Here is a 24,500-nt window from a genome sequence, read left to right as displayed (position 1 = left end):
TAGGACCTGGAAAGGTAATGTCAAAAAGCCTATATAAGCTAAGACCACCCAGGAGGAGGGAGACATTTTGAGGAACATGTGATTAGGCAGAGATGGGGATCTCTCTGGGAACTCTCTGACACAATGAACTGCCTGCCTCCAGAGGAAGTCTCAATCAGCCTCTGGATGATACTTATGAGTAAGCTACTTGAAACCGATCTAGAAATATAGCTTGCTGTAAAGTAGATGCATGTTCAAAGGCTACCTTGCCACACTGTTTGCTCTAAAGTTGTTCTGTGATACTTCACTATCCTGTACCCTTCCCCAACTCTACCCTCTGTAACCAATAACCCCCCCCCCCAACAAAGCATGGTGGTCTGGCTGGGAGAGGGATGTGCCTTCATGTCCTCTTGGTCCAGCTGACTAAAGGAAGCTACATTTTGTGCTTCAGGCTAAAGAAAGCACCCCAAGTTTTCACAGTGGGTCAAGCATCCTCAAGGTCTACAAGGCCTGTGTACCACAGGAGGCACAGGGTCTGGAAACAGTCCATATCCCTGGGTGATAGCAGCAGTGACCCCAGGCTTGTGGGTGTGCTCCAGGAAGGGGGTCAGCCAGATGTGAGGCACCCCTGGGGAGGCACCTGGTGCTTGGTAGGTGGTTGGGCACAGTGAGGTGGGTGGCTCAGTCCAAGAGCCCACCACAGTGATTCTTTCACTTCACTCAACATTGGTGAGACTGCAGCTGGAGTACTGCATCCAGTTCTGGGTGCCACACTTCAACAAGGACATGGAAAAGCTTGAGAGAGTCCAGAGAAGAGCCACCCATATGACCACAGACTTGCAAAGCAAGCCATACAAGGAAAAGCTGAGGGACTTAGGTCTCTCCAGCCTAAAAAAGAGAAGGTTGAGAGGGGACTTGGTAGCAGCTTACTGCTACATCAGGGGAATACATCAAGGGCTCGGCAAACAACTGTCCACCAGGGCACATTTGAGGAAAACCAGGAGTAATGGCCACAATTTCTTGGAAGACGTTTCAGGCTCAACATTAGGAAAAACTTCTTCACAGTTAGGGTTTCCAAACTGTGGAATAAACTCCCTCCAGAGGTGATAGGATCACCTACTATGGAAATCTTCAAGAGGAGACTGGACAGTCACCTTGTTGGGGTCTCCTGATCCCAGTTGTCTTTCCTGCCTAGTGCAGGAGGGCTGGACCTGATGATCTTGTGAGGTCCCTTCCAGCCCCTTACAATCTATGAATCTATCAATCTATAAATGAAAATTCATTTGAAAAAATTAGAATGATAACCTCCATTCTTTTTCTTGTTTTTTTCTTTTTCATATTTTGCTATTCCCCTCCTTTCTCTATACTCCCCATAGAAAAAAAGTAAAAAGTAAGAGAAAGCATGGTTTTCCTTGCCACCTTTAAAAAATAGCTATGGTAAATATTTATATATGAGAACACAGAAATTTCATTTTTCAGCACAAAGGTTTTGTTAAAAAATGTAAACAGCTCAATTAATAATTCTGTTCTAAGATGCCAAGTCATTTATTTCATGTAATCATTTCACAACACAATTTTCCCAAGTAAACACAATTTAAAACATGTTCAAAGGGGAATGACAAGAGGATTAACATTGCACTACATGTATGAAAGCTTATGTCTCAAAGAAATAAGCTTTACTTCACTGTTACTTTAGTCTGAAATCAACTTTACTGTATAAGCTTTCCAGACACTTAACAGTTTTATTTAAAAAGGATATCACAGTGTGTGGTGCTTCCTAAAATACATTCTTCTCAGCAAAGCACTAAACACATACAGATACAGAGCAAAGTATACTTGTAACATATGTTCCCTGCCTTAATATACCTTAGAGAAAACAAAAACCCTCCTCTAAAAAAGCCAGCACCTCTTTCATGTGGTACAACTCAGCCTGTTCTACTTGACTAGGGACAGACATTCAAAAAGCCCAAGCCTAAATTGATTCAATCTTTGCAGGTTAGTCTAACCTGCTTAGATTGAACCAGTTTACAACTGCACAGACATTCCCCCTCGACTGAGGAAATACAGGCACATGCCTGCAGTGGCTCAGGCTAGAAACTGGGTGCAGGGGGCCCACTAGAGCAGCCCTCCCTTCTCTTCCATAATGCTGAGCTGGGGAGGGGGCATGTCCAGGCCCTGTCAGGACCTCTGATTAGAAACAGGTTTAAACCCCCACCCTAGACTTCCCAGTAGCAGGCTTTTCCCCACTTGCTGCTCAAGGGATGGGAGTGTTGCCAGACTCCAACCCATGGCTAACAGTCTTGAAGCAAAGGAGGGGTGTGCAGTGCATGCATCTGTTGATGATACTAAGCTTTTCAATCTCCTTCTCCCTACTTCTTCATACTGTCTGCAGAAAACCTGACAGTTGAGGGAGCCAGCTGGGAGCTGATAACACAATGTTTATCAGCCTATCAAGAAAACAAAAGCCTCTCTCATTAGTTCAACCTCTTCCTAAACAGCTTTTTCTAAGGAAGGAATGGAGGGACATTACCAGCTGACCTGTTGATTAGCTCCAAAAAGCCCTAAGCAGACACTGTTCTGTCTGCCTGTCCCAGTGAAATCGGAGACGCACACACCTCTCAGCATTAGCTAGCATACCATATGCCATGGATCCATGGGGCAGGGTTCTGTGTTGTGGGAGATGGGAGGAGAGAACCCCTGCTTGACCAGTAAGTGGTTGGGCAGGGGAAAGCCAGGCAGACCCTGCTGTGCCTGCAGCCTCTGCTAGAGCTCTGGCTAGGCAGCAGAAGGGCGGTGGACCAGCCCTCATCTCTGGAGCAGACAGCCCAGCCCAGGGCTACAGTGCAAAGTATCTGGGATGCTGGGGGAGTCTGGTTTAATTTAAACCAGGAAGGGGTCTGGGACAGACATTGCATAAACTGGTCTGACCCAAGTCAATTAAGTACATTCAACCAGGTTTATCTTAAACCAGTTTCAGCCATTTTCAAACTGGTTTATGTGCACTTAACATGTTCTGTTAGAGGTTTAAACCAGTTTCTGATCACTGAAACTGATTTATGTGTAATGTCTGTCCATAGCCCTTTTCTCTCTTTATCTTTCAAAAAGGGAAGGGTTGTGGGCTCCCAGAAGCCATCTGAAACCCAACCAGGAAGGGATACATCTGATGGCTACCCTCCCTAAATAGTCAGAAGCAATTAAGGAAAGAAGGATGACTTTCTCCTTATGATTCATTACCAGGCTATTTCCACACATGAGTTAATATTTAAATTATAGCCCAGTTGAGCCACATCTCTTGCAGTGTAAATCTGCAGTAGTCTCAAGCAAATAAAATGAGTGACTGGGGTAACACACATTTAATATGAGCACTTGAATACTTTGATTTTACTTTGGAACTAATTACAGCCAAATCAGAGCTGGAATAGAATTATGGAAGCAATAAGATCTTTTATCTCCTTGACCACAGAGATCTCTGTGGAGAGAAGAGCTATTATGATTCAATTTGGGATTACACCTTGAATATAAAGCTATCTTTTTACACCCATAATTCCTGTGATAGCCACTGATCCCATTTACTATACACTTGTTCTTAAGGAGAGTCTAGTATGGCTACAGCTGCTAACAGTTTGTCTAGGACAGCAGCAAAAGGAAGAACTTGGTAAAATATCATGTGGATTTCTCCTTTCCAAGGGAAACAAAGAACTGGCTCTAGAAAGAGGAAGCAGGCTGAACAGAAGTACAGCCCAAGTCTAACTTGAAAAAAGGCATCAGTGCAAGAGAACTTTCTATATCACACTAGAGCTTTCAGATCTACTTCTCCAGAAACCATGCTCCTAAGCAGTTCAGTGTCTTAAATTATGATCTCTCCAGGACCATCTCTCCCAGCCACTCTGGCTAAGGACAGACACATAAACCGGTTTAAGTGATCAGAAAATGGTTAAAATCTGTAACAGAGCAGAGGTTCAGTGCACATAAACCAGTTTCAAAATGGCTGAAAGTGGTTCAAGATAAACCTGGTTGAATATAATATCAGACTTAACTGATTTGTGTCAAACAGGTTTATGCAATGTCTGTCCCAGACCCCTTGCTGGTTTAAGTTAAACTAGACTCCCCCAGCATCCTGGCATGCCCTGGGCTGGGCAGGGCTCTCTGCTCCACAGCAGAGCTGGCCACTCCCCTCTGCTTCCTGGCTGCAGCTCAGTAGAAACTGCAGGCATCTGCCTGGCTTCTCCCTGCTCCCCACCTCCCCTCACCACTACCTGCTAAGCAGGGATTTCCCAGTTGCCTCTGCCTCTGCCTTACCTCTCAGCATTAGCTAGCGTACCCCATGCTGGCTACTGTCTGTGCTGTGGCAGACAGGACAAAGGCAGAATCCACATGTAGCTGGTAATATCCCTCGGTTGTTTTCTTAATGGCATGATAAACACTGTGTTATCAATTCCCTGCCAGGCTGGTCAGAAGGTGGGGAACCCCACCCTAATCAGAGCATCCTGCCAGGGTCTGGCCATGCCCCACTCAGCTCAGCAGTGTAGAAGGCAAGGGAGTGCTGCTCTAGTGCCCACCAGCTTCTAGCCTGAGCCACTGCAGACACGTTCCTGCATTTCTGTACAGTTACAAACTGATTCAACCTAGTCAGGTTAGGCTAACCTGCAAAGATTGAATGAATTCAGGCTCAGGCTCAGGCTATTTGAGTGTCTGTCCCTAGCCTCTGAAGTACCCGCAAATTCTCCTTCCTCCTGGACACTTTTAGCAACTTCTGCTGCTCCAACACTCCTGCCATTAAAAAACTATGTTGATTGAGATCAATTTTGACATGAAGTTTGAGAGAGAATTCAGGAATGGAAGCATTTTGCTCTCTGTTAGCCTCTTCGGCTAGGGACAGAAGTTTCAAAATGGCCAAAACTGGTTTAAGATAAACCTGGTTGAATGTAGTATCAGACTTAACTGATTTGAGTAAACTGGTTTATGGAACTTCTGTCTCAGACAGCTTCCTTGTTTAAGTTAAGTCAGAGTCCTCCAGCATCCCAGCATGCTCTGCACCCTGGGCTGAGCTCTGCTGTCCACTCCAGAAAGCAGGGCTGGCCCCACTCCTCTGTTCTCTAGGCACCCACTGGCTTCTGGCCAGAGCCACTGCAGGCATGTGGCTGTATTTTCAGAATCAAAAGTGAACGTCTATTCACTTGCAAATTAGTTCAATCTATGCAGGCTAAATTAACCTGCAAAGTTTGAATCAATTCATGCTTGGGGTTTTTGAATGGCTGTACTTAGCCTTCACCTTTGTGTTGAAAATATGCGTCTCTGATTCCTGCCTACATTCCAATGAATTTTATTTGCAACTAAACAGTTTTCACGGGATATTCAGATTTTGACTAACTAATATTCACTGATGGAAAGAAGTCAGAGAATTCCTCACCATTTCCATCCTGTAGGATGGAACTCCCAGAATAACAAGGTCTGAATATCATGAGTCAGGATACAGGGTATTTTAAAGCCCTGGCCCAGAACCAGGAGTCACAGAAACGACTGATGACACTACACAAGCATTTGAAAAAACAAACTTGACTTACTACGTTAAGATGATTAAAGATGAGGCTTGACACCACGATGATGTAAAAAACAAACAAAGCAAAAAAAACCCCATAAACAAAAGACTTTCTAGTTTACACTGATAATTTTATAGTTACAAAATAGTCTAGAATGTAACTGTTTCTTGACAAGAACAAGCATAGTAAAGGATTAAAAGTGAAAACTAATGAGCACCATTCCTACAGATAAATTAAATAAGAACACCAGACATGTTTTTCCCTGAAGGAAATACAAATTACTCATACAGTTTGAGGCTTGATTAATTACTTCCTTAGCCTGGTATTGGTTGTGGTTATGTGCTCCTGAGTGGAAATAATTGCAGCCCCCTCTGTGCAATATTTTAACTAAACAATATCATTTTGAAAGAAAATGAACTTTCTTTCATGTCTTTGCCCATAAAAGTCCAGACAGAAGAAAGCAGCAAAATGGGGCTAACTTGCCAAGTAAACAAACTTGTCTAACACTTTAAAGATTAAACAAAGGACCTTTTACCATCAAATGTAAAGGGTACTTGAGTGTGGAATAGATAGCCTAGTTGTAGCATGACATGTAGCTGTCTGGAGTGCATGTGGTATTTAAATGTCTTTAGACTGAGAAGTAGAAGTTTTCTAAACATGAAAGGAATGCAGCTCTGCAACAGCCTTCTAACAGGAGTAGGATGGGAAGGAAATCTAACTAATTTTGCAGTGGAGCTTGACAGAAGTGATTGTATGAAATGAGTTCCTGTGATAGCAGTAGGTACATCTGATGTGTTAAGAAGTTCCTTCACTTTCTCTGACAGGCTACTCCTAAAACAACAGGTAAGGCCAGCACTTTAAGGACTTGCCACACCAGACATGTTCTGTCATTGCTGAGAGTATCTGTCACCAAAATATATTTTCTGTGACATAAGAAGTAGGTCATGTCAGCACACAAAATACATGTTCTTTTGATGAGACCTGCATTGCTTCTGCAAGCCCTAAAGATTAGCTAGCCATGGCAGCCCCCCTGCCACCCAGACCCAAACTGTATGGGGGTCCTTGTGGCAGGGGGCTCCCTTCTCCAACACTTCCCCTCCAACCCAAGCCTCCTGACAATGGCAGCCAGAAGCTGCAGTGGGGGGCAGCCAGCCAGGCTTTTTGCCACATTGGGAACTGTGGCCAGAGGGGAAAGGAGCTCCACTACTGCACAGACTAAACCCACTCGCCCCCCCACTGTCCTAACTCCAGCCAGCAAGCTATGGGGGGGTGCTCTTGAGGCAGAGCAGGCTCTGTTTCTCTCACCTTCTCCACCCCACTCAGTCATGCAGGGAGGAGACAGAGCCTTTTCTGTCACTTCTCTGTGACATGCTGGGTGCTTGTCTACTTGGCCAAGGCTACCAGGCTACCCAGTGAGAAGCCCCTGGGATGCTCATGATGGTTGTGGTACAGACATTTGATAAAACACTCTAAAGTAAAGTGCTTTAGTCTACTATCATATCCACCAAGGGTTAACTTAGAGCTGGATTTACCACTTCTGAACTGCTTTAAGTGTCATGTTCTATTATGGCTTTAAAGTATTTTCTGCATGCTTCACATTTGTTAAGTATAATGTGTATACCGAGCCTGAGGTGCCACCCTGCCCTTCCTTTACTTGAAAGCAGAGATGAGTGTGAAGTCAAAAGCTGCAATATTTCTATTCAATAAAATAAACTGAAGATGAAGGAGACAAAATAAGATATAATTTCCTGGGTATCATCTGGGAAAGAGGCTTTTTGGCACTGTGTGCATCTTACAGACCTATTAGTAGCAATCTATCAGTTAAAGAAATGGATTATATCAGTAACCAAGTCACTAAGGAAGGCCAAGTCTATACATTTTTGTACCAGAATAACCAAGACATCTTGGGTATATATCTATTTTAATTAATACGTTTTTACCAGTATAACCTCCCTGGGGAGGAGGCTCTTTTCAGCCAGGCTGGCTGACCTGCTCCACCGGGCTTTAAACTAAGCCCGCTGGGGGATGGGGGGACTACTGGCCCTGCTGGCCCGCTGAACGGCCCTTGCAAAGCCAGCGGACCAAGGCACTTAAGGGGGCACTTAAGGGAGCTCACCCCTGCCCCAGCCCTGGCACAATCTGTGGGCAAGGCAAGAGCCCCCAAGGGCACACTTGCCTGCCTGTACACTAATGCCAGGAGCCTGGGCAACAAGCAGGACGAGCTCGTCCTCCTGCTCAGTGCAAAGAAATATGATGTCATTGGGATAACGGAGACCTGGTGGGACTCCACCCATGACTGGACCACGGGTATAGAGGGCTATACCCTGTACAGGAGGGATCGTGTTGACAAAAGGGGCGGGGGTGTAGCTCTCTATGTGAAGGAAAGCTACATGTCCCTGCAAGCTGATGTTGGCGACCGGCATGGACAGGTAGAGACCCTCTGGGTAAAAATTTGTGGGGAATTCGGCACAAGGGACACAACGGTGGGAGTCTACTACAGACCTCCCACTCAAAGTCCCAAACTTGACCAGGAGTTTGCCCAGGAACTGACTGAGGCCGCTTGCTCCAGGACCTTGGTTGTCATGGGTGACTTCAATTACCCGGACATCTCGTGGGAAGATCACTCAGCTAAATCTGAGCGGGCGCAAAGCTTTCTCTCATGCGTGGATGACCTCTACCTGACCCAAGGGGTCTATGGGCCAACGAGAGGCAAAGCGCTGCTTGACCTGGTACTGGCTACGGGGGATGACCTAATCGGCGACCTAGCGATCGATGGGAAGTTGGGTGACAGCGACCACGAGCTGATCACCTTCACCATCCGCCGTAAAGCTGGCAAGACAGTCAGCAACACAGAAGTCCTTGACTTCAGAAAAGCCAACTTTGACAAGCTCAAGAGGCTAGTCGGTCAGGCCCTCAGGGACCATGACCCCAGGGAGATGGGAGTTCAAGAAGAGTGGTTGCTTCTCAAGGAAGCGATCCTCAGTGCACAAGCTAAATCTATTCCAACACAGAGGAAAGGCAGCAAGAAGGCACAGCAGCCCCCCTGGCTCTCCAGAGACCTAGCGGACCTACTGTGGCTAAAAAGGAAAGCCTACAAAGGATGGAGGACGGGATTCATCTCCAAGGAGGAATATTGTGCACTGGTCCGGTCCTGCAGGGAGCAAACCAGGAAAGCCAAGGCTGCAACTGAACTCCAACTAGCTTCAGGCATCAAGGACAACAAAAAGTCCTTTTTCAGGTATGTGGGGAGCCAGAGGAAAAGCAAGGGCAATGTTGGACCCCTGCTAAACCAGATGGGGCAACTGACAACTGATGCCCAGGAAAAAGCCAACCTATTAAATAGGTACTTTGTGTCAGTCTTTCATCAGTCCCATGGGATGCCCATGCCTGCTATGGGACAGGGAAATCTGGGTGAGGGGGATCCCCTACCCTCCATCAATGCTGACCTCGTGAAGGAACACCTTGAGAAGCTGGATACCTTCAAGTCAGCCGGCCCTGACAATTTGCACCCCAGGGTACTCAAGGAGCTGGCAAGCGTCATAGCCCAGCCCCTGGCACGGGTCTTTGAAAACTCCTGGCGCTCTGGTGTAGTGCCCGAAGACTGGAAGAAGGCCAATGTGGTGCCAATCTTCAAGAAAGGGAGGAGAGTGGATCCGGCTAACTACAGGCCCATTAGCCTGACTTCTATCCTGGGGAAGATCTTAGAAAAGTTTATTAAGGAGGCCATCCTTGAGGGACTAGCCCAGGCTAACATTCTAAGGGACAGCCAGCATGGGTTTGTTGCGGGTAGGTCTTGTTTGACCAATCTCATTTCCTTCTATGACCAGGTGACCTATCACCTGGACAAGGGAGAAGAGATTGATGTCATATATCTTGACTTCAGAAAAGCTTTTGATCTGGTATCCCAGGATCACCTCTTGGCCAAACTGCCCAGTTGTGGCCTTGGCTCCACCACGATCCACTGGCTGGGAAATTGGCTTCGTGGTCGGACCCAGAGGGTTGTGATTGATGGCAGTCAATCATCATGGTGCCCTGTAACCAGTGGGGTCCCTCAAGGCTCTGTCCTGGGACCCATACTGTTCAACATCTTCATTAATGATGTGGACATTGGAGTTAGGAGTGTACTGGCCAAGTTCGCCGATGACACCAAACTTTGGGGCAAAGCATCCACGCCAGAAGATAGGCGGGTGATCCAGGCTGACCTGGACAAGCTCAGCAAATGGGCAGATGAGAACCTGATGGTGTTTAACACCGAAAAATGCAAGGTTCTCCACCTTGGGAGGAAAAACTGCAGCATCCTTATAGGCTCGGCAGTGCTACGTTGGTTAGCACTACAGAAGAAAAAGACTTGGGGGTCATCATTGACCACAAGATGAACATGAGCCTCCAATGCAATGCTGCAGCTAGTAAAGCGACCAAAATGCTGGCGTGCATCCATAGATGCTTCTCAAGCAAATCCCGGGACGTCATTCTCCCCTTGTACTCGGCCTTGGTGAGGCCGCAGCTGGAGTACTGCATCCAGTTTTGGGCTGCACAATTCAAAAAGGATGTGGAGAAGCTTGAGAGAGTCCAGAGGAGAGCCACGCGCATGATCAGAGGTCAGGAAAACAGATCTTACGATGACAGGCTGAGAGCCATGGGACTCTTTAGCCTGGAAAAGCGTAGGCTCAGGGGTGATCTGATGGCCACCTATAAGTTTATCAGGGGTGACCGCCAGGATCTGGGGGAACGTCTGTTCACCAGAGCGCCCCAAGGGATGACGAGGTCAAACGGTCACAAACTCCTGCAAGACCGTTTCAGGCTGGACATAAGGAAGAATTTCTTTACTGTCCGAGCCCCCAAGGTCTGGAACGGTCTGCCATTGGAGGTGGTTCAAGCACCTACATTGAACACCTTCAAGAGTAAATTGGATGCTTATCTTGCTGGGATCCTATGACCCCAGCTGACTTCCTTCCCTTTGGGCAGGGGGCTGGACTCGATGATCTCCCGAGGTCCCTTCCAGCCCTAATGTCTATGAAATCTATGAAACACCTAGTTGGGCTTATTTACATCAGTATAAACGTGTACAGTTTTTTCCCTTTCCGCTTGGTAATTAGCTACATGGGTGTGAAACATATTTATACCAATATAACTGCAGCCATGCAAGGAGGTCAAACTGCTTAAGTACACCTATACTTTGCCAGATAGGTGTGCATCCAACAAGGGATTTCAAAAAGAACCATATAAATCCAGGAACATAATATGACCTTATGAGTTTAAAGGTAAACTGCAACATTTCAGAAACCTACCCTACATGATTAGCAATATAAAATAGGTTAGCAATAATTCACAAGAAACTGCCATCACAAGCTAAACAAGAAAGAACTATATCTAAAATACCAGTGTACATCCCAGTCCTAGCCACTTTCAAAAAGTCTAATCATGTTTGTATTTTTTGGGTTGAATTTAAAACTCAAAAACAGGGAAGAGTCAAAGAGGTCAATCTCCAGCATATAATGATGCCTTTATACCTACATATCAATGCTTGCACTGTATAAAATTAAATCCTACATTAACACCCATGCCTCATAACATTATTATTAGCGCATCTTAATAATACTACATCTTGATCATTATTATAGTTCTAATGCTATTTCTGGTCATTTATAGCATCTATGTATATAGTGACAGCCTGTGGTACTTGTTTTCTTTCCCACATCATGATGTTGCTTTAAATATATTATGTGGTAAGGGAACTGGTGGGTAGACTCAACAGCAGTAATGTCAAAATACACTACACTAACACAAACAAAACCATTTTCTGATATTGTTTCCAAACTGGAGTATAATATCTCTTTGCTCCATAACTTTTTGTACTGCCTGCTAAGACACATCATGGTATGGTTTTATTGTATGTACACCAGTGGCCACTATTCTTTTGTGATTCAACCATCAAATGACCTAGCATGTTTTTAAGGGAATATTTTAAAACAAGATTCATCAGTGGATTAACTGGAATCCAGGGGCATCTATACACATGCTCTGGGGTATAGAGGGGGCAATTTAATTAGAGCGATTCCAAGAGCCACTCTAATTAAAGTGCCCGCAGCATCACTGTATTCAGTGTCCTGTGCTTCAAAAGGATGGTGGGGGTACTTGAACTAAAGCTCATTTGATGAGCTTTAGTTCAAGCACCCCACCACCACTTTGAAGCACAGGGATGCTGATTAGAAATGACACGGAGGCTGCTGGAGCGCACTACTTAACACACTCTAGCAGACTTGGTTAATCAAGTTGACTCTGATGTGCTAATTAGCACATGTTCGAGCAGACATCTGGCACATGTATAGGTACCCCAGGTGAGATCAGACACCTTCAGGTCAGTAATTGTCATACCAGTTACTACACCATATTTGGGATACAGTCTTTTCCACAAGGCAAATAAAGGAAGTACATCACAAAATGAGTTGCATTCATGCTACCTTATACTTGGGAAAAAAAAAAGAACTAGAAACATCATTATTTTTACCTTTAGGTGTTGGAATTGGTCTGTCATGTCCATCCACTTGACCTAAAGGGTCATTTGCATCTGGGATCTCCATTTCTCCTAGGTGGAAAATAAATAATTAATATTTTAAATAATGCAGATTCTTGAATAGAATTAATGTTGCATTTTAATTCACTTCAGGCTACACTCTGGTCCACTGAAGTTAAAAGCAAAATTCTCAACAACTTCAGAGGCAACAGGATTTAGAACTGATTTGTTGTCTATCTATGTAAGTCTATGGAGAGCATTGTGCATGACACAATGGCAACATTAAAAAGTGCATTCCATTTTTAGCCAAAGAATAATAACATTCAAAAACTCTCTAAAAGTTGCATTTAACATATCAGGCTAAAGGATACAAATTTAGGGAAACTGGAATTTCAGAGAAAAACCAAGATACTTGCTGCAAGTAAATGGTTTTGACTTTGTTCTGGCAGGTAGTAAAAGGATATAAATGTTGGGGTTCTGGTGAGATGAAAGGGCAGAAGAAAAGGGTTCTCAATATTCCATGTCTCCCTCTCCTCTCCCTTTCAGAACAAAACCCCAAGACTTCATAGAGGGCACAGAGGGCAAATACATACAACCTTCTGAATCCTCCTTGACTCGTTCCAATTTCTCATCCTCTAAGATATGTCTTCTATCTTTTAACTGTGTACATTAAGCGCAAGCAAATTGCTGCTAAGGCACGCCACTTGCAGCACAGTTCAGTATCAGAATAATTCTCTGACTGGATGCGACTCCCAACTGTCTGCGCAGGCAAGGGAGCAGATTCATGGGTCGTGTCTCCACCACAATAAAAAGGCTTTCTCTTTGTTGTTTTACCTGAGATAATCAAAGCATAATAGTTTTCCTGCAGTAAAATCCTAGTGGAGATGAGTCACTTCTAGTTTTTACCACATGGCAGCTGGGCAAGATCAGCTCAAAGCCCCTATCTGTGCTTGGCTTCACCTGGGTATTATGTGGTAAAAACGATAGGTGCCTAGTTTCCAGCAGGTGTGCAGTGTGGGACACCTAATGTATATCACTTATACCACTGTGAAAAATACAATGGCATTGGAGGGGAAAACAGAGTAAGACAAGTGACTTTTTGGTAGACATCTTTGAGTCATACATGCAAAACCCAGCCTGCTCAGTGATATGCGACTCCTGTAGATGATCAAAGCCCACCACAATTTACAGAAGAACAGGATAAAATGTTAGTTATGCCCAATTTTTAGGGCTGCAGAATTACTCTATGCTCACACTCCTCTACATAATTTCTGGGGCTTATGATTTACATCCCTTCTGTGTTTTATTATTGTATGTTCAGTTTTCTTTCCTACTTTTCAGATTCTTCTAGCAGTTTAGTAGGATCCTTAACAAGAACAAACATTAAAAACCTAGAAAGAAATAGGCACAGCAGTCTCTACTCCCTACTCCCAGGACCCACCTCCCTAGCTGTTTTTGGATTTGTTTGGGTTTGTTTTTTTTATTTTTAGTTTCTCAAATCAGCATAGAACAAGACAAAAACATCTGCTGATTTTAAAATGTTTTAATAATAGTTTTGTGTAATTCTTCTTTGTGCTTTGTACGTTTACGTCTGGCAAAAACACTTATCCCCAGATGTGCCTTATCAGAGGATAATTACAAACCACAGACAGTATCTACAAGTAAAGTCTCCATGACTAAGCAATGTTAAAATTGAAAATCCTCTGTGTATACTGTAAAGTATAAGTCCAAAACAGATCTGCCATTTTAACTGTTGCTTTAATGAAGGAGACATTTATCTTTTAAATACTTTAATCTTGAAGAGTCCTCTTTTAAACCATCTTTGTTATAAACTCTTAATTTTAACCCTGAAGTTTCTGAACTAAGATTGAAGCAACACAGAGCCATGCTCAATATGAAATATTGCAAAGATTTTATGCTGTGCATGAGTCCGGATTACAGCTATGAACAAATATTTGCTCACAGCTCTCTTCCCTAGAAATTAAGCCATACAAATAAGAGAATCATAGATTCAAAGTACTGATACTACTCAGAAAAAGAGCATCCACACACATTGGTTCTTTCAGTTCTTCATAATTTTTTATTCCTATGTTTAATACATCCTTTTCTAGCTATGACTGGAAACATAAAGCTAAGCCAAAGTGGGTACCTGCTGTCCCCACCCCTTCAGTCCTCTGTTTACAATGGCAGTGGAGCCATTTGCTAGTTCCCCTGTAATCACTTCATCAAGTTTACACTTTGATACTTGCTCTCAAGACACTACAGAACTACCCCTGGTACTGCTCAGGACCTGTCTGTAAAATGGCATCCTTTCTTCCTTCTACTCTGTCAACATCTTAGGGCTTCTACAAATGTGTGGGGAGCCTGCTCCGATGCACGGGAAATCCAGTGCGTCAGAACAGACTCAATCGAACCTCCCGGAGCACAGAAATTGACACACTCTGGCAGCCTTTCCCATCACATGTATCAGCATCCCCGGGCATTCCCCACACTGAAAAAAGGGCGGCAGGGCATTTTGAAATAAAACATATTCGATGAGCTTTAGTTCAAAATGCCCCACCACCATTTTTTCAACAGGGCGATGCATGGGGACACTGATACATGTGAGGTGTGGGCACTTTTAATTAGTGTGGCTCACTAATTAAAGCACCTGGCACTGCATCTGGAGCACATGTAAAAATGCCCCTAGATGGGATGTCCCATTTGCCTTTCCTTCCCCATCTCTCTAATTTTCCCCATTACTTCCCAAGCATTCTTCACTGTCATTTACACCTGGATTGAATAATTTAGTCAACTAGAATTATAAACTCTCCATTGCATTTTACATGGTAAATTCTCTTGTCCAAACAAAGCCTTCATTGGTGTCTTGCAGCGTGTACAGCGTATTTTCTACTAAGTGAACAAATGGCAACACCAAATATGAAAAGTAGCAATAATATTGTGGCTGTGGCAGTACTGGCACAATAACCTCATTGTGGCCATCTTCCTTGATGTTTGAGAACCCGGTAAATGATAGTATTCTTGATTTTAAACACTTGGTGGGCCAAGTTGTCTCTCACACTGCATACAGAATTTGAAACATTATGCATTAATGGACCTGCTTCAAACATTCTTGCTTTTCATCTGGGGAAAGAACATGCAAAAAGTACCACAGTGCCTCATATCTTAATTGGTGGTAATACAGACACAAACCCACAGGATTTTTTCGGAGTTTTTGCTGGTAGGTAAGTCCTACTTGCATATTAATACATTAATTTCAAATATGATAAGAAAAGAACATGAGATTTCAAACGTTTAAATGCTTTTTCATGTGTTTTATAGCCCTCACATTGTTGCTCAACTATGGAAGAAAGACTTAAATACTTCCACTAGCAAGGAACAGGCTTGAAAGTAAGCAAACAGCATTACAGGAAATGAACAAACAAAAACTAACCAAAGTGGATGATAAAAATCAGTGTATGCAAACAGCTATTACTGGATACCTTTATTTGGAGAGAAATGCTCATGGCCGAATCCTAGCTGTGATACTGTCAACTCACACTGCTTAAAAGTTAGCAGACTAACATGCTGGTATGTAAATACACAGTTAACTGATGTCATACAAACCACCCTGGCTACTGTGCAGCACTTCACATCCAGAGTGTCAACAGTCTCCTTTGAAAATGATGACTAGACCAAGAAGGATGACTTAAAGGTTCAGGCCAAAAAAACAGATCCTCAAGAAATCAAGAATGGAGGAAAGAGTTTGACATATGGCATATTTTCGATTTTAATGCTTTATCTGGAAGACAGCACCACTAGTTACAATCTCTCTTTCTGGACTGGTTAAAGAATGTAGAGATGGAGACAGACACCTGTGGAGGTGTATAAAAATGAATTCCTAACCTTTTGGTGCTAAGCAATTAAAAATGTACTGATAAAATTTGAAACAGGAATGAGTTTCATTATTGTGTTCTAGAAGTTTGGTTAATAGTGAGCAGCATATGTATTGGTTGCATGGAAAGAAATTTCTTAGCTCCATAACAATTTGTATACCATATTCGGATTGTGTAGTTTATAAAAAACGATATTCTCTTTTTACTTCTATAAATTAAAATAAAAGGAAGCAGATTGTTAGGACAACACCCTCTGTTTCTGGGAATGTACAATACTTTGCAAGGATAGACCTAGCACTATAGATTTTAAGAAAAACATCAACGTAAAAAATCACAGCTGCTGCTCAATTTGGCTATAACTCTCTACCTTCTGAACTGAGCCTAGCATTCCTTCTTTTGTTACTTTTATTCCTATCAAAATGCACTTTTAAGGTAAAACATGAAAAACAGTGTGTAAATGGGTAAAGGATTTGAGGGGTTATACAAATTTAGAAATTCCTACAGATTACTTTTTATGGAGAAGCGCATAACTAAACATGAATTTAATTATCAGCCAGATATAAAAATACCAAACACACAAACGCACCCCCACATACACACACTCAAAAATAAAAAATAAAAGCATAAGCCATATCACATGCACAGTGCTTGAATATAATTTGTTTACCATTAAAGAATAATATTTCCAAAATGCAGTTGTTCATGCTTTGCATTTGAATTCTATTCAATTCCCCACTTGTAAATGCATGCTAATTCTGGCACTGAAATTGTTTTCTTGATTTAAACCATAATACATAACCTTTGCCTCTCACTATGTTAACCTTTGACTTGGGTTCTAACTTTCCTTCAATAATATAAAATTCCCAAATGAACAAACTCTTCAGTTTAATACCCTCTAATATTCTGTTCTTTTCTTCGTAAAACTTTGTTGACCTTCTGTCAATTACTAACCTCTAGAGCTCCCCAAACAAAGGGCCCACTGTAGGCTTTGATTCAGCTGCCAATCTGATTACTTTGGCTGTGAGAGGCAGACTACTTAGGTTGCTGAATCAGGGCCTTTCATTGAAATTCCTCTTTTCCAACATCTGCAGCCCCTGGCAACCAATTGCAGAGTGGGCTTGGCAAACCTGTAAGGGGTGTTGAACAGTCTACAAAAGATGCAGTTAGTAGCATATGATCAGTACACCCCTTTCATAGTTATGGCAGATTAAGAGCTCCACCTTCGCCTTGCTTACTGTTGTCATTTCAAATAAAAATAGCTAAAAAGGAAGGGGATGTCTATGCTTTTTGTTTCAGTTGCTCCACTCGTAAGACTAATCCATTTTAATTGTGGACATTTGCTGGTTTGGTGTCACCATAATTCTTAGAACACACGCAATATGCAATTCTTAGAACACACACAAACATGCACGCAACCTAATAAACCAGCTATGTCAATGTAAAATTATTGTTGCTTCATCAGGGAGAAAAAATCCTTTAAAGTCAGCTGAAACTGAGTTCATAGCAATAGGGAGTTTCCACCATAAATGTATTTGAACTAGAGTCAGCCTTTTTATGTCTGCTGTATCATGACATCAGCAAGAGCTAACTGTCAAGTTAACATAATATAGGAATGTTGAAGCCAAAAACAATGCCAAGTTAACATGTGACTAAACCTTCAGAAAGTTGGCAGAGCATACACCTAAACAAGAAGTCATTTTACCAGGGACAGGGTTCAATTATATTTTAAAAACAAATCTCCCTCACTATTCCTAAACATCCCTCTTGGAAGCTTGAACTTTGTTTCCTTTAACACGAATCTTCCTCCCACCACATTTTCTTCTGTTTCTTATAATGGCTGGACTGAAAATACATTATTTCACTAAATCAATAAGAAAAGGAAGGAAGGAAGAAAGGCAGGCAGGCAGACTTTTGAACCTTTATTAAGGGAAAAAGGAGTAGCAGTACAACAAAGGATGGTCCACACAGAAGCCCAGGTACAACAGACAGAGCCTGGAGCTACAGCCCGCAAGGCCTGGCCTCCCAGTCTAAACACAAAAACATTCTGGTACAACATTAACCTGCTAAGATCCCTGCTGGGATCCCAGGAATGGGCAAGCAGTATCACACTTTGAGGATAAAGTGGCCATCTTCAATGTGGCAGAGCACCTCCTGAATGGCCCAACATGCCTGAAAGGCAACTACTGTCCATTGGAGGACTCCATGGTTGAATTCCAGCAACAGATGCACCCAGACCAAGAACTAAAGGAGTCACAAGGCATCATCAGAGATGGCCCCAGCAAGCCAGTTCCTGTGGCTCTTAAGGATGGTCATCTTGGCCTGGCCAAGCAGAAAGTTGGCCAGGCAAATGACACCCCCCTCAGCCACCCAGTAAGGAAAGGAAAGCAAATAGGTAGCCTCCAACAGGTCCAAATCCAATGCCTCAAATAAAGCACCAAGGACAGCTGGGGGCACCCAAGGAAGGCATGGAATGGAAGAGTGCTGGTGGCCAGTATCCCATGCAGCAATCGCCATTGGAGGTCACTCATCCTTTTGGCAATGGGCAGCTTACAAAGCATGCACCATGCAGGGCGGGCTGCTATAAGTGCTGGTGCTACTAGGCACCACTGTCACATCACATCAGGACAAGTGGCAAGGATGTGTGTATGGTGGACATGAACCACCCACGTGTTCAGGGCCTTCCAGGGAGCACATTAAAGTGAATCCTGGACTTGCTATCAGGAGGCATGGGAAGAACCAGTAAAGTGCTGGGCCCACTGCCCAGGTCACTTTCCATAGCAGGGAGCTATGCATGAAGCTCCTGAGGTGAAGGGATAAGGGGATCATAGCTCAGTGTGGGGTAGGGGATGGGGCTTGGGGCCCTGTGTTGAGAAGGGGTTTGGAGCCCTGGATGGAAGGAGAGCCCAATGTTAGGGCACAGGGCCCGCAAGCTCCAGTGGGGAGTGACAGTCCCATGTGAGACTCTGGAGCACAGGTCCCAGTGTGAGGCACTGGAGGAATATGGATGCTATCTGTGAGGCATGGGACATGGCATAAGCCACGTATATGGGCGTTGGGCACCTGGGCAAGTAAATGGGCAGCCTCCCACTTTATTGACATCTTCTAATTGTTATCATCAAGCCGTGGCAGGAGAGGTAGGTGGGTGGTTGGTTTGCCCTTTAGTGGGTGGGCCTACCCAATGGGTGCCGGAGATATTTGATGGTCAGACACCCGGAGCAGATTCTGGAGAAAAGGGGCGTCTCATGTTAGATGCTGGGGGAGAAGATGTCTCCGAAGGGGCAGAGTGAGTGAGTGTTTTGAATCATGGGTGTGGGAGCCCTTAGGGCTGTTGGTGGTGGGGCAAGAATTAGCTATGAATTCCTTAAACAATGGCTAACTAGAGTTTATCCTTTAAAATCCCTATGCAGTTTGATGAAGCCTTTCTAATGACACCAAAAAGACAACACATCAGCAGACCTATAACCCCTGTATTGGAAAAGAGAAACTCTTTTGTGACAAACAGAGGCCTGGTGCTTCAGAAGAAGAAGAAGGTGCCAGAGCACCTTCAGAAAACAATTAGGAATTGAACAAATGGCCCTGTCTTGCGGCAGGGATGTAAAAGCCTCTTATATGTGTTTTGTTGTTATGGCATACTGAAATATTGCTTGAGAAAGACTTTAAGAAGGCTGCATGAGCTGTCTCCTAACTGCACCAGGACAAGGAAGTCATGAGTGTGTGGACTGGACACAAACCTGAGGATATAAAGCCAGACAATTTGAGAACGTTGTACTTAGCTGTGTATGGAAAGCATTCTAAACGCTGTTATTACATTAGGGTACTCTATGTTTTGTCTATGCCTCACTGAGAAACATTGAGCTCAGGGCATGGAGATTATAAACCATATTCACTTGGCTGAAGACCCAAATGCTGCTTTACATGGAGTTATTCACAAGCAGCATAAATTGATTTCCTCAGCACTACCTACATAGAAATGCTGCTGCCTCTCTGAGCAATTTGTTTTAGATTTTGAGTGAAACAGGGATCAACATGAGGAATGCAACTGCACTCTACTTGGAGCTGCCCTGACCTACACTCCACACTGACCCTTGGAAAAAGAATTATTCTTTTCCTCTAAAAAAACCTAATCCCACTTCCGAAGTGAAACAAAAAGAACCCCACCTTACAAAAAGCTTACAATAAAGGTTTGCCCTACATCTAACCTTTTTACTCATTCTCTAGGTTCCTCTTCATCAGGGATCCCTGATTAAAAAAACCTAAATTCTCTGCTAAAACCCCCCAAATCCATGATTAAAATTAAAGCCCCCCTATAGCCCCTCACTCCCCACCCACAGCCTCCACAGCCTTGCTGGTGCCCCTTGTCCTCTACCTACAAGCCCTGCTCACCCAGCCCTGCTGGACGGGACCCCCAGCTGCCAGGGCTATGGACCCAGGTCTGCAGCCCCCTGCCCCCATTCCTCCTTTTGTGGGCTCAGGTAGGCTGGCCCTGTTCTGCTCCCAGCTGAGGCCCTGCAGCCATGCATTGTGGCCCCAGGCCCCACCCAGCTGGGCAGCAGCCTCAGCCCTGCCCAGCTCCACTCCCCCCCTTTATCTGATGGAGCTGCTCTGCAGGCTGCCTGGGGCCACATGCATGTCCATGCACATGGCGCCCCCTGTTTATCCAGCTTCCTCCTCCTCCTTCCCAGCTCCCTGCAGGCTGGAACTCTCCCAACCTGCAGGGAGCTCACTGCAAAATGGCAAAATCTGTGCGTTTCTCTTGTGAAATGAGAAATCTCTGTTTGCCTCTGGTAAAATGTAAAATCTGCAGTTTACTCCATTTTTCCGTGGGAAACAGAAAAACTGGATCCCTGATCTTCATGTACAATGTTAAAATGCACAATGTTAAGAGCAGAATCAAACCAGACTTATACAGTCTTCTACTTCTACAGTCTTCCACAGAGATCCACAGAGTTCAGCAAATCCTGTGATTCATTCAGATGTCCCATACCATTAATGCATGTTTGGTACTACACAGAAGTGTTTCCCACTCATCTGTCAATCTTTTGCCTTCTATTTACATAGCTCTCATTTTTTGAGTTAAGTTGTCAAATGCCATAGATTCTTTTGTCTTGAAATCATATTTGTGGCTTCAAACATGAAGAGTCAAATGGCATATAAACTTGAGTAAGACACAGATGGAATAAATATTTATTCATATTTCCTTTAGAATGGAAGCTTCATTAAGAACTATTATACTACTGCGATAACAATGCTACAGTTATGGTTGAGAAGACCATTTCATTTTGGGACCCTGTTTTGTTTTACAAATAATTATAAAAAATTCAGTCTGTGGGTTGGAAATTCTTGTGGTTATTGCAGTCAAAAAGATCTTTTAAAAAAATTAGGGAATAACTGAATTTAACTGGTTTGTCACATTCAGAGAGAGGAAGATGATCTAGACGGTGTAATGGCTTGAGTGTTAGCCTGGGTCATGGAAGAACAACGCTTGACTCTCCACTTCACTACAGACTTTCTTGTGAAGCCCTAGGAACATCAGTTAGGGCCAGACTGTAAAGGAGGGTTTTCAAAAATATGTTGATACCTAACTCCTATTGACTTCAAAATCTCTCTTAAGAGTCTGTACCTCAGTGGTCTCATCCATAACATGTAGATATGACATGTACTTCAAATGACCCTGTGAGGAAAAATAAATTGTAGATTGTGAGGCACTCAGACACTAAGTTATGAGTGCCATAAAAGTATTTTAGATAGGACAGAAAGATCCAAGCAAGAGAAAGGGAACTGTTCAGCAGTTAACATACCTTTCAGAGTTTTAACTGAAAAAAAACTCTGATGTGCTAGGGACTTAATCCTTGATGAAACATTTAAATACATTTGGTTTAGAAATAATGATTTAAAAGATGTTTTAACCACACTAAGCCATCAAAATAAAACATCATGCAAACCTTTTTTTTCCCTCTCTGCACATGCGTGCACACACACACAAACACACACAGAAAGTGCACCTCATTCAGGCTGATGAGGACTGCCCATAGATCAGTTTCCCCTTCTTTTAACCTCTTAGTCACAAACATGGGATTTCTTTTGGTTCAATCCCCCATTTGGTCTAGGTTTGTTTCTCTGGGCATGTCTACACATTCATTAATGCACAGTAGTTACTGAGCATTTAATTTGGTAATTGTATAATCAAGTACTAAATAAATGCGGAGTACCTAGAATTACAGCACAGTAGCCTAATAATACTGCGCAGCAGCATATTAGCATGGTTTGTGCTGTGATTCATTACTGTACAATGTTATTAAGCTACTCTGCATTAAGCATCTCATGTAGATGCGCCCTCTGATTCCCAGCCCTACCCTCCAGAATATCTACTCCACAGATAGTATTCAGCATGGTGTCCTCTGCAAACTTGCGAAAGGTGCACTCCCCATCCCATCTTCTAGTTCATTGATGAAAATATTGAACAAAGCTGGCCCCAGAACTGATCTGTGGGACATTCCACATGATGCCAGCTGCCAACTAGACATGGAGCCCAACAATTCAGCCACTTTTTTATCCCCCTTACAGTCCACTCATCTAACCTGTACTTCCTTAGCTTAGTTGTAAGAATGTTTTGGGACATCATATCAATCATGCTGACATCTGCTGGGAGTGCAATACAGCAGTGCACAGGAAATCCAGAAAGTTTTGAAGAATGTTGGGGACAAACTTCTGGTGCAAGTGTTGAAGAGGCCTATTTGAGGCCCTGCTTTTTTTAACCTGCTACTTGCAAACAGGGAAGAATTGGTGGCAAATGTAGTAGTAGATGGAAATTTAGGCAGCAGCAACCATGAGCTGATTCCACTTACAAGACTGAGCAACACACATTCCATAAAAAGTACTCAAGAACAAACTGGGTGAGACAAAAGGCAAGTAATCTAGAGTTGTTAGTTTAGCAAAGGACAAGAGTTAATGTGAAAACTCACTAGCTGGAGCAAGAGGCAGCATTAGGTGTCCATAAACTTTGTTTACTGAAGAGGCATATTTTGACAAACTAAATGGGGAAACTAAATTGTCTACACCTACAGTGGAAAGGTACAATGTGAATGTAGTTTGTGTGGATATGATGTAGACCAACAAAACTGTTTCAAGTATCTAATAATTCAGAATAAAATTCTGTGGTACTTTTTGGCATAAACCCTTGAGTCATTTAAGTCACAAAGACACTTAAGTGTAATTTCTGATTTTGGAACTTATAAAATCCAATATACATTAGGTATACTGGTTGAGTAGAGAACAATTTCTTATGTAGAAACTATATCTATATTAAAGAGCTCTGAAAAAGTAAGAACTACTAAGTCAATATATTTAGGAACATATAAATACCTTAAAATATCAACAAAATGAGAAAGGGAACTTGTTTAAGTTTGCACAGCAAAAAACAGTAGTTAAGTATTATACCAAAAGAGGGGAAGGGGAAAAACACTTTTTGGAAGTGTGGACACATTCCAAAACTCTTCCCCACCTCAGCTGTAAAACCATAGCTTAACACACCCAATAAGAGCACCAAGCACACCTGCTGCTGCTCAAAGAACACTAAGTAACATGATAATTATCCAAGACATTATTACATGATTGATTATTTTACTGCTTCTGGCTGTGAAAACAAAACAGTCTTAAGGAAAGGTCTGAAAATAACCATGATTTACGAGTATATTGTTAGAGTATAACACTCCAACAATTAGCAGAAAGAATAATAGTCATAGTGCTCTTTTTCTGAAAATAATTTAAAATCCAAAATTACTAATCTTATTGACAGCCCTGAGTTGAAATATTTAGGGTCCTGATTCAGAATATCATCCTTTTTGAGGTGGTATGTTTAAATATGTGCTTAGTTCTAAGTACATGTTCAAGTATTTCTGTGCATCAGGGCTTAAACAATAATATTAATCCTCAACCTTCTAGGAAGGATCTAAAAATGGAATACAATACAAAATAAAATAAATAAGGCAAGTATTATTTATCTTGACAATTATTGTTATGGCTGATTATTATAGATTGCAGAGCTACAGTAAATCTTAAATCCTTCCTGAGATTAATTAATTAGCATTATACAACCATATTTTAAAAATGAAAAATAAATTCCAGAAGAAAAACTTGTAACTTTTATTGCTAGTTAGTTTACTGTCCTGAAAACAGTAAGTGAAAAGTATTACACAGAATCTTTCATTGAGCAATCTCAGTATTTTTAAAAGGTGGGTAATCTTTAACGTTTGTATCTTATAGACAGACAAGTTGAAACAGATAAAAATTAACAATAAAATTCTCACGTCTGAATGTCTAAAACTCCAATATTAATTTAGATCCCTAAATAAAATATTTGCTTTTCAGAGGTTCAGTCACCCAAACTTCCAAATATGCCAATCATAGTACTGTATCTATTCTCAAATAATAGCTGTTTAGTTGATGCTTAGAATTCTTTCCCTGAAATCAGCTGATGTCACAATGTTAGAAGAGTTCCAGACAGAGAGAAAGTCAGATGTGTGGCCATCCAGTGCACTGCCTGGTTTTTCTTTGCTAGATTGCATTACATTGTAACTTCACAGAAGCATGTTG

The 24,500-nt window shown here is 42.7% G+C and overlaps 1 protein-coding gene across 2 annotated transcripts in view; it reads right to left on the bottom strand.

Moving 5' to 3' along the window:
* Positions 1 to 24,500, bottom strand: part of ROR2 (ROR family WNT receptor 2) — a 263,938-nt gene that overhangs the window by 65,571 nt on the left and 173,867 nt on the right. For both annotated transcript variants that reach the window (XM_090038518.1, XM_090038519.1), the window contains exon 2: positions 12,028 to 12,105. In XM_090038518.1, the coding sequence (XP_089894644.1) occupies positions 12,028 to 12,105 (78 nt within the window). The remainder of the gene's footprint in view (positions 1 to 12,027; positions 12,106 to 24,500) is intronic.

Source organism: Crocodylus siamensis, chromosome 3, assembly GCF_052110815.1.
Source record: "Crocodylus siamensis isolate JL-2025a chromosome 3, ASM5211081v1, whole genome shotgun sequence".
In the NCBI taxonomy this organism is placed as follows: Eukaryota; Metazoa; Chordata; order Crocodylia; family Crocodylidae; genus Crocodylus; species Crocodylus siamensis.
Note: the sequence above shows the minus strand (reverse complement) of the source record. Positions and strands in the feature narration are given on the sequence as shown.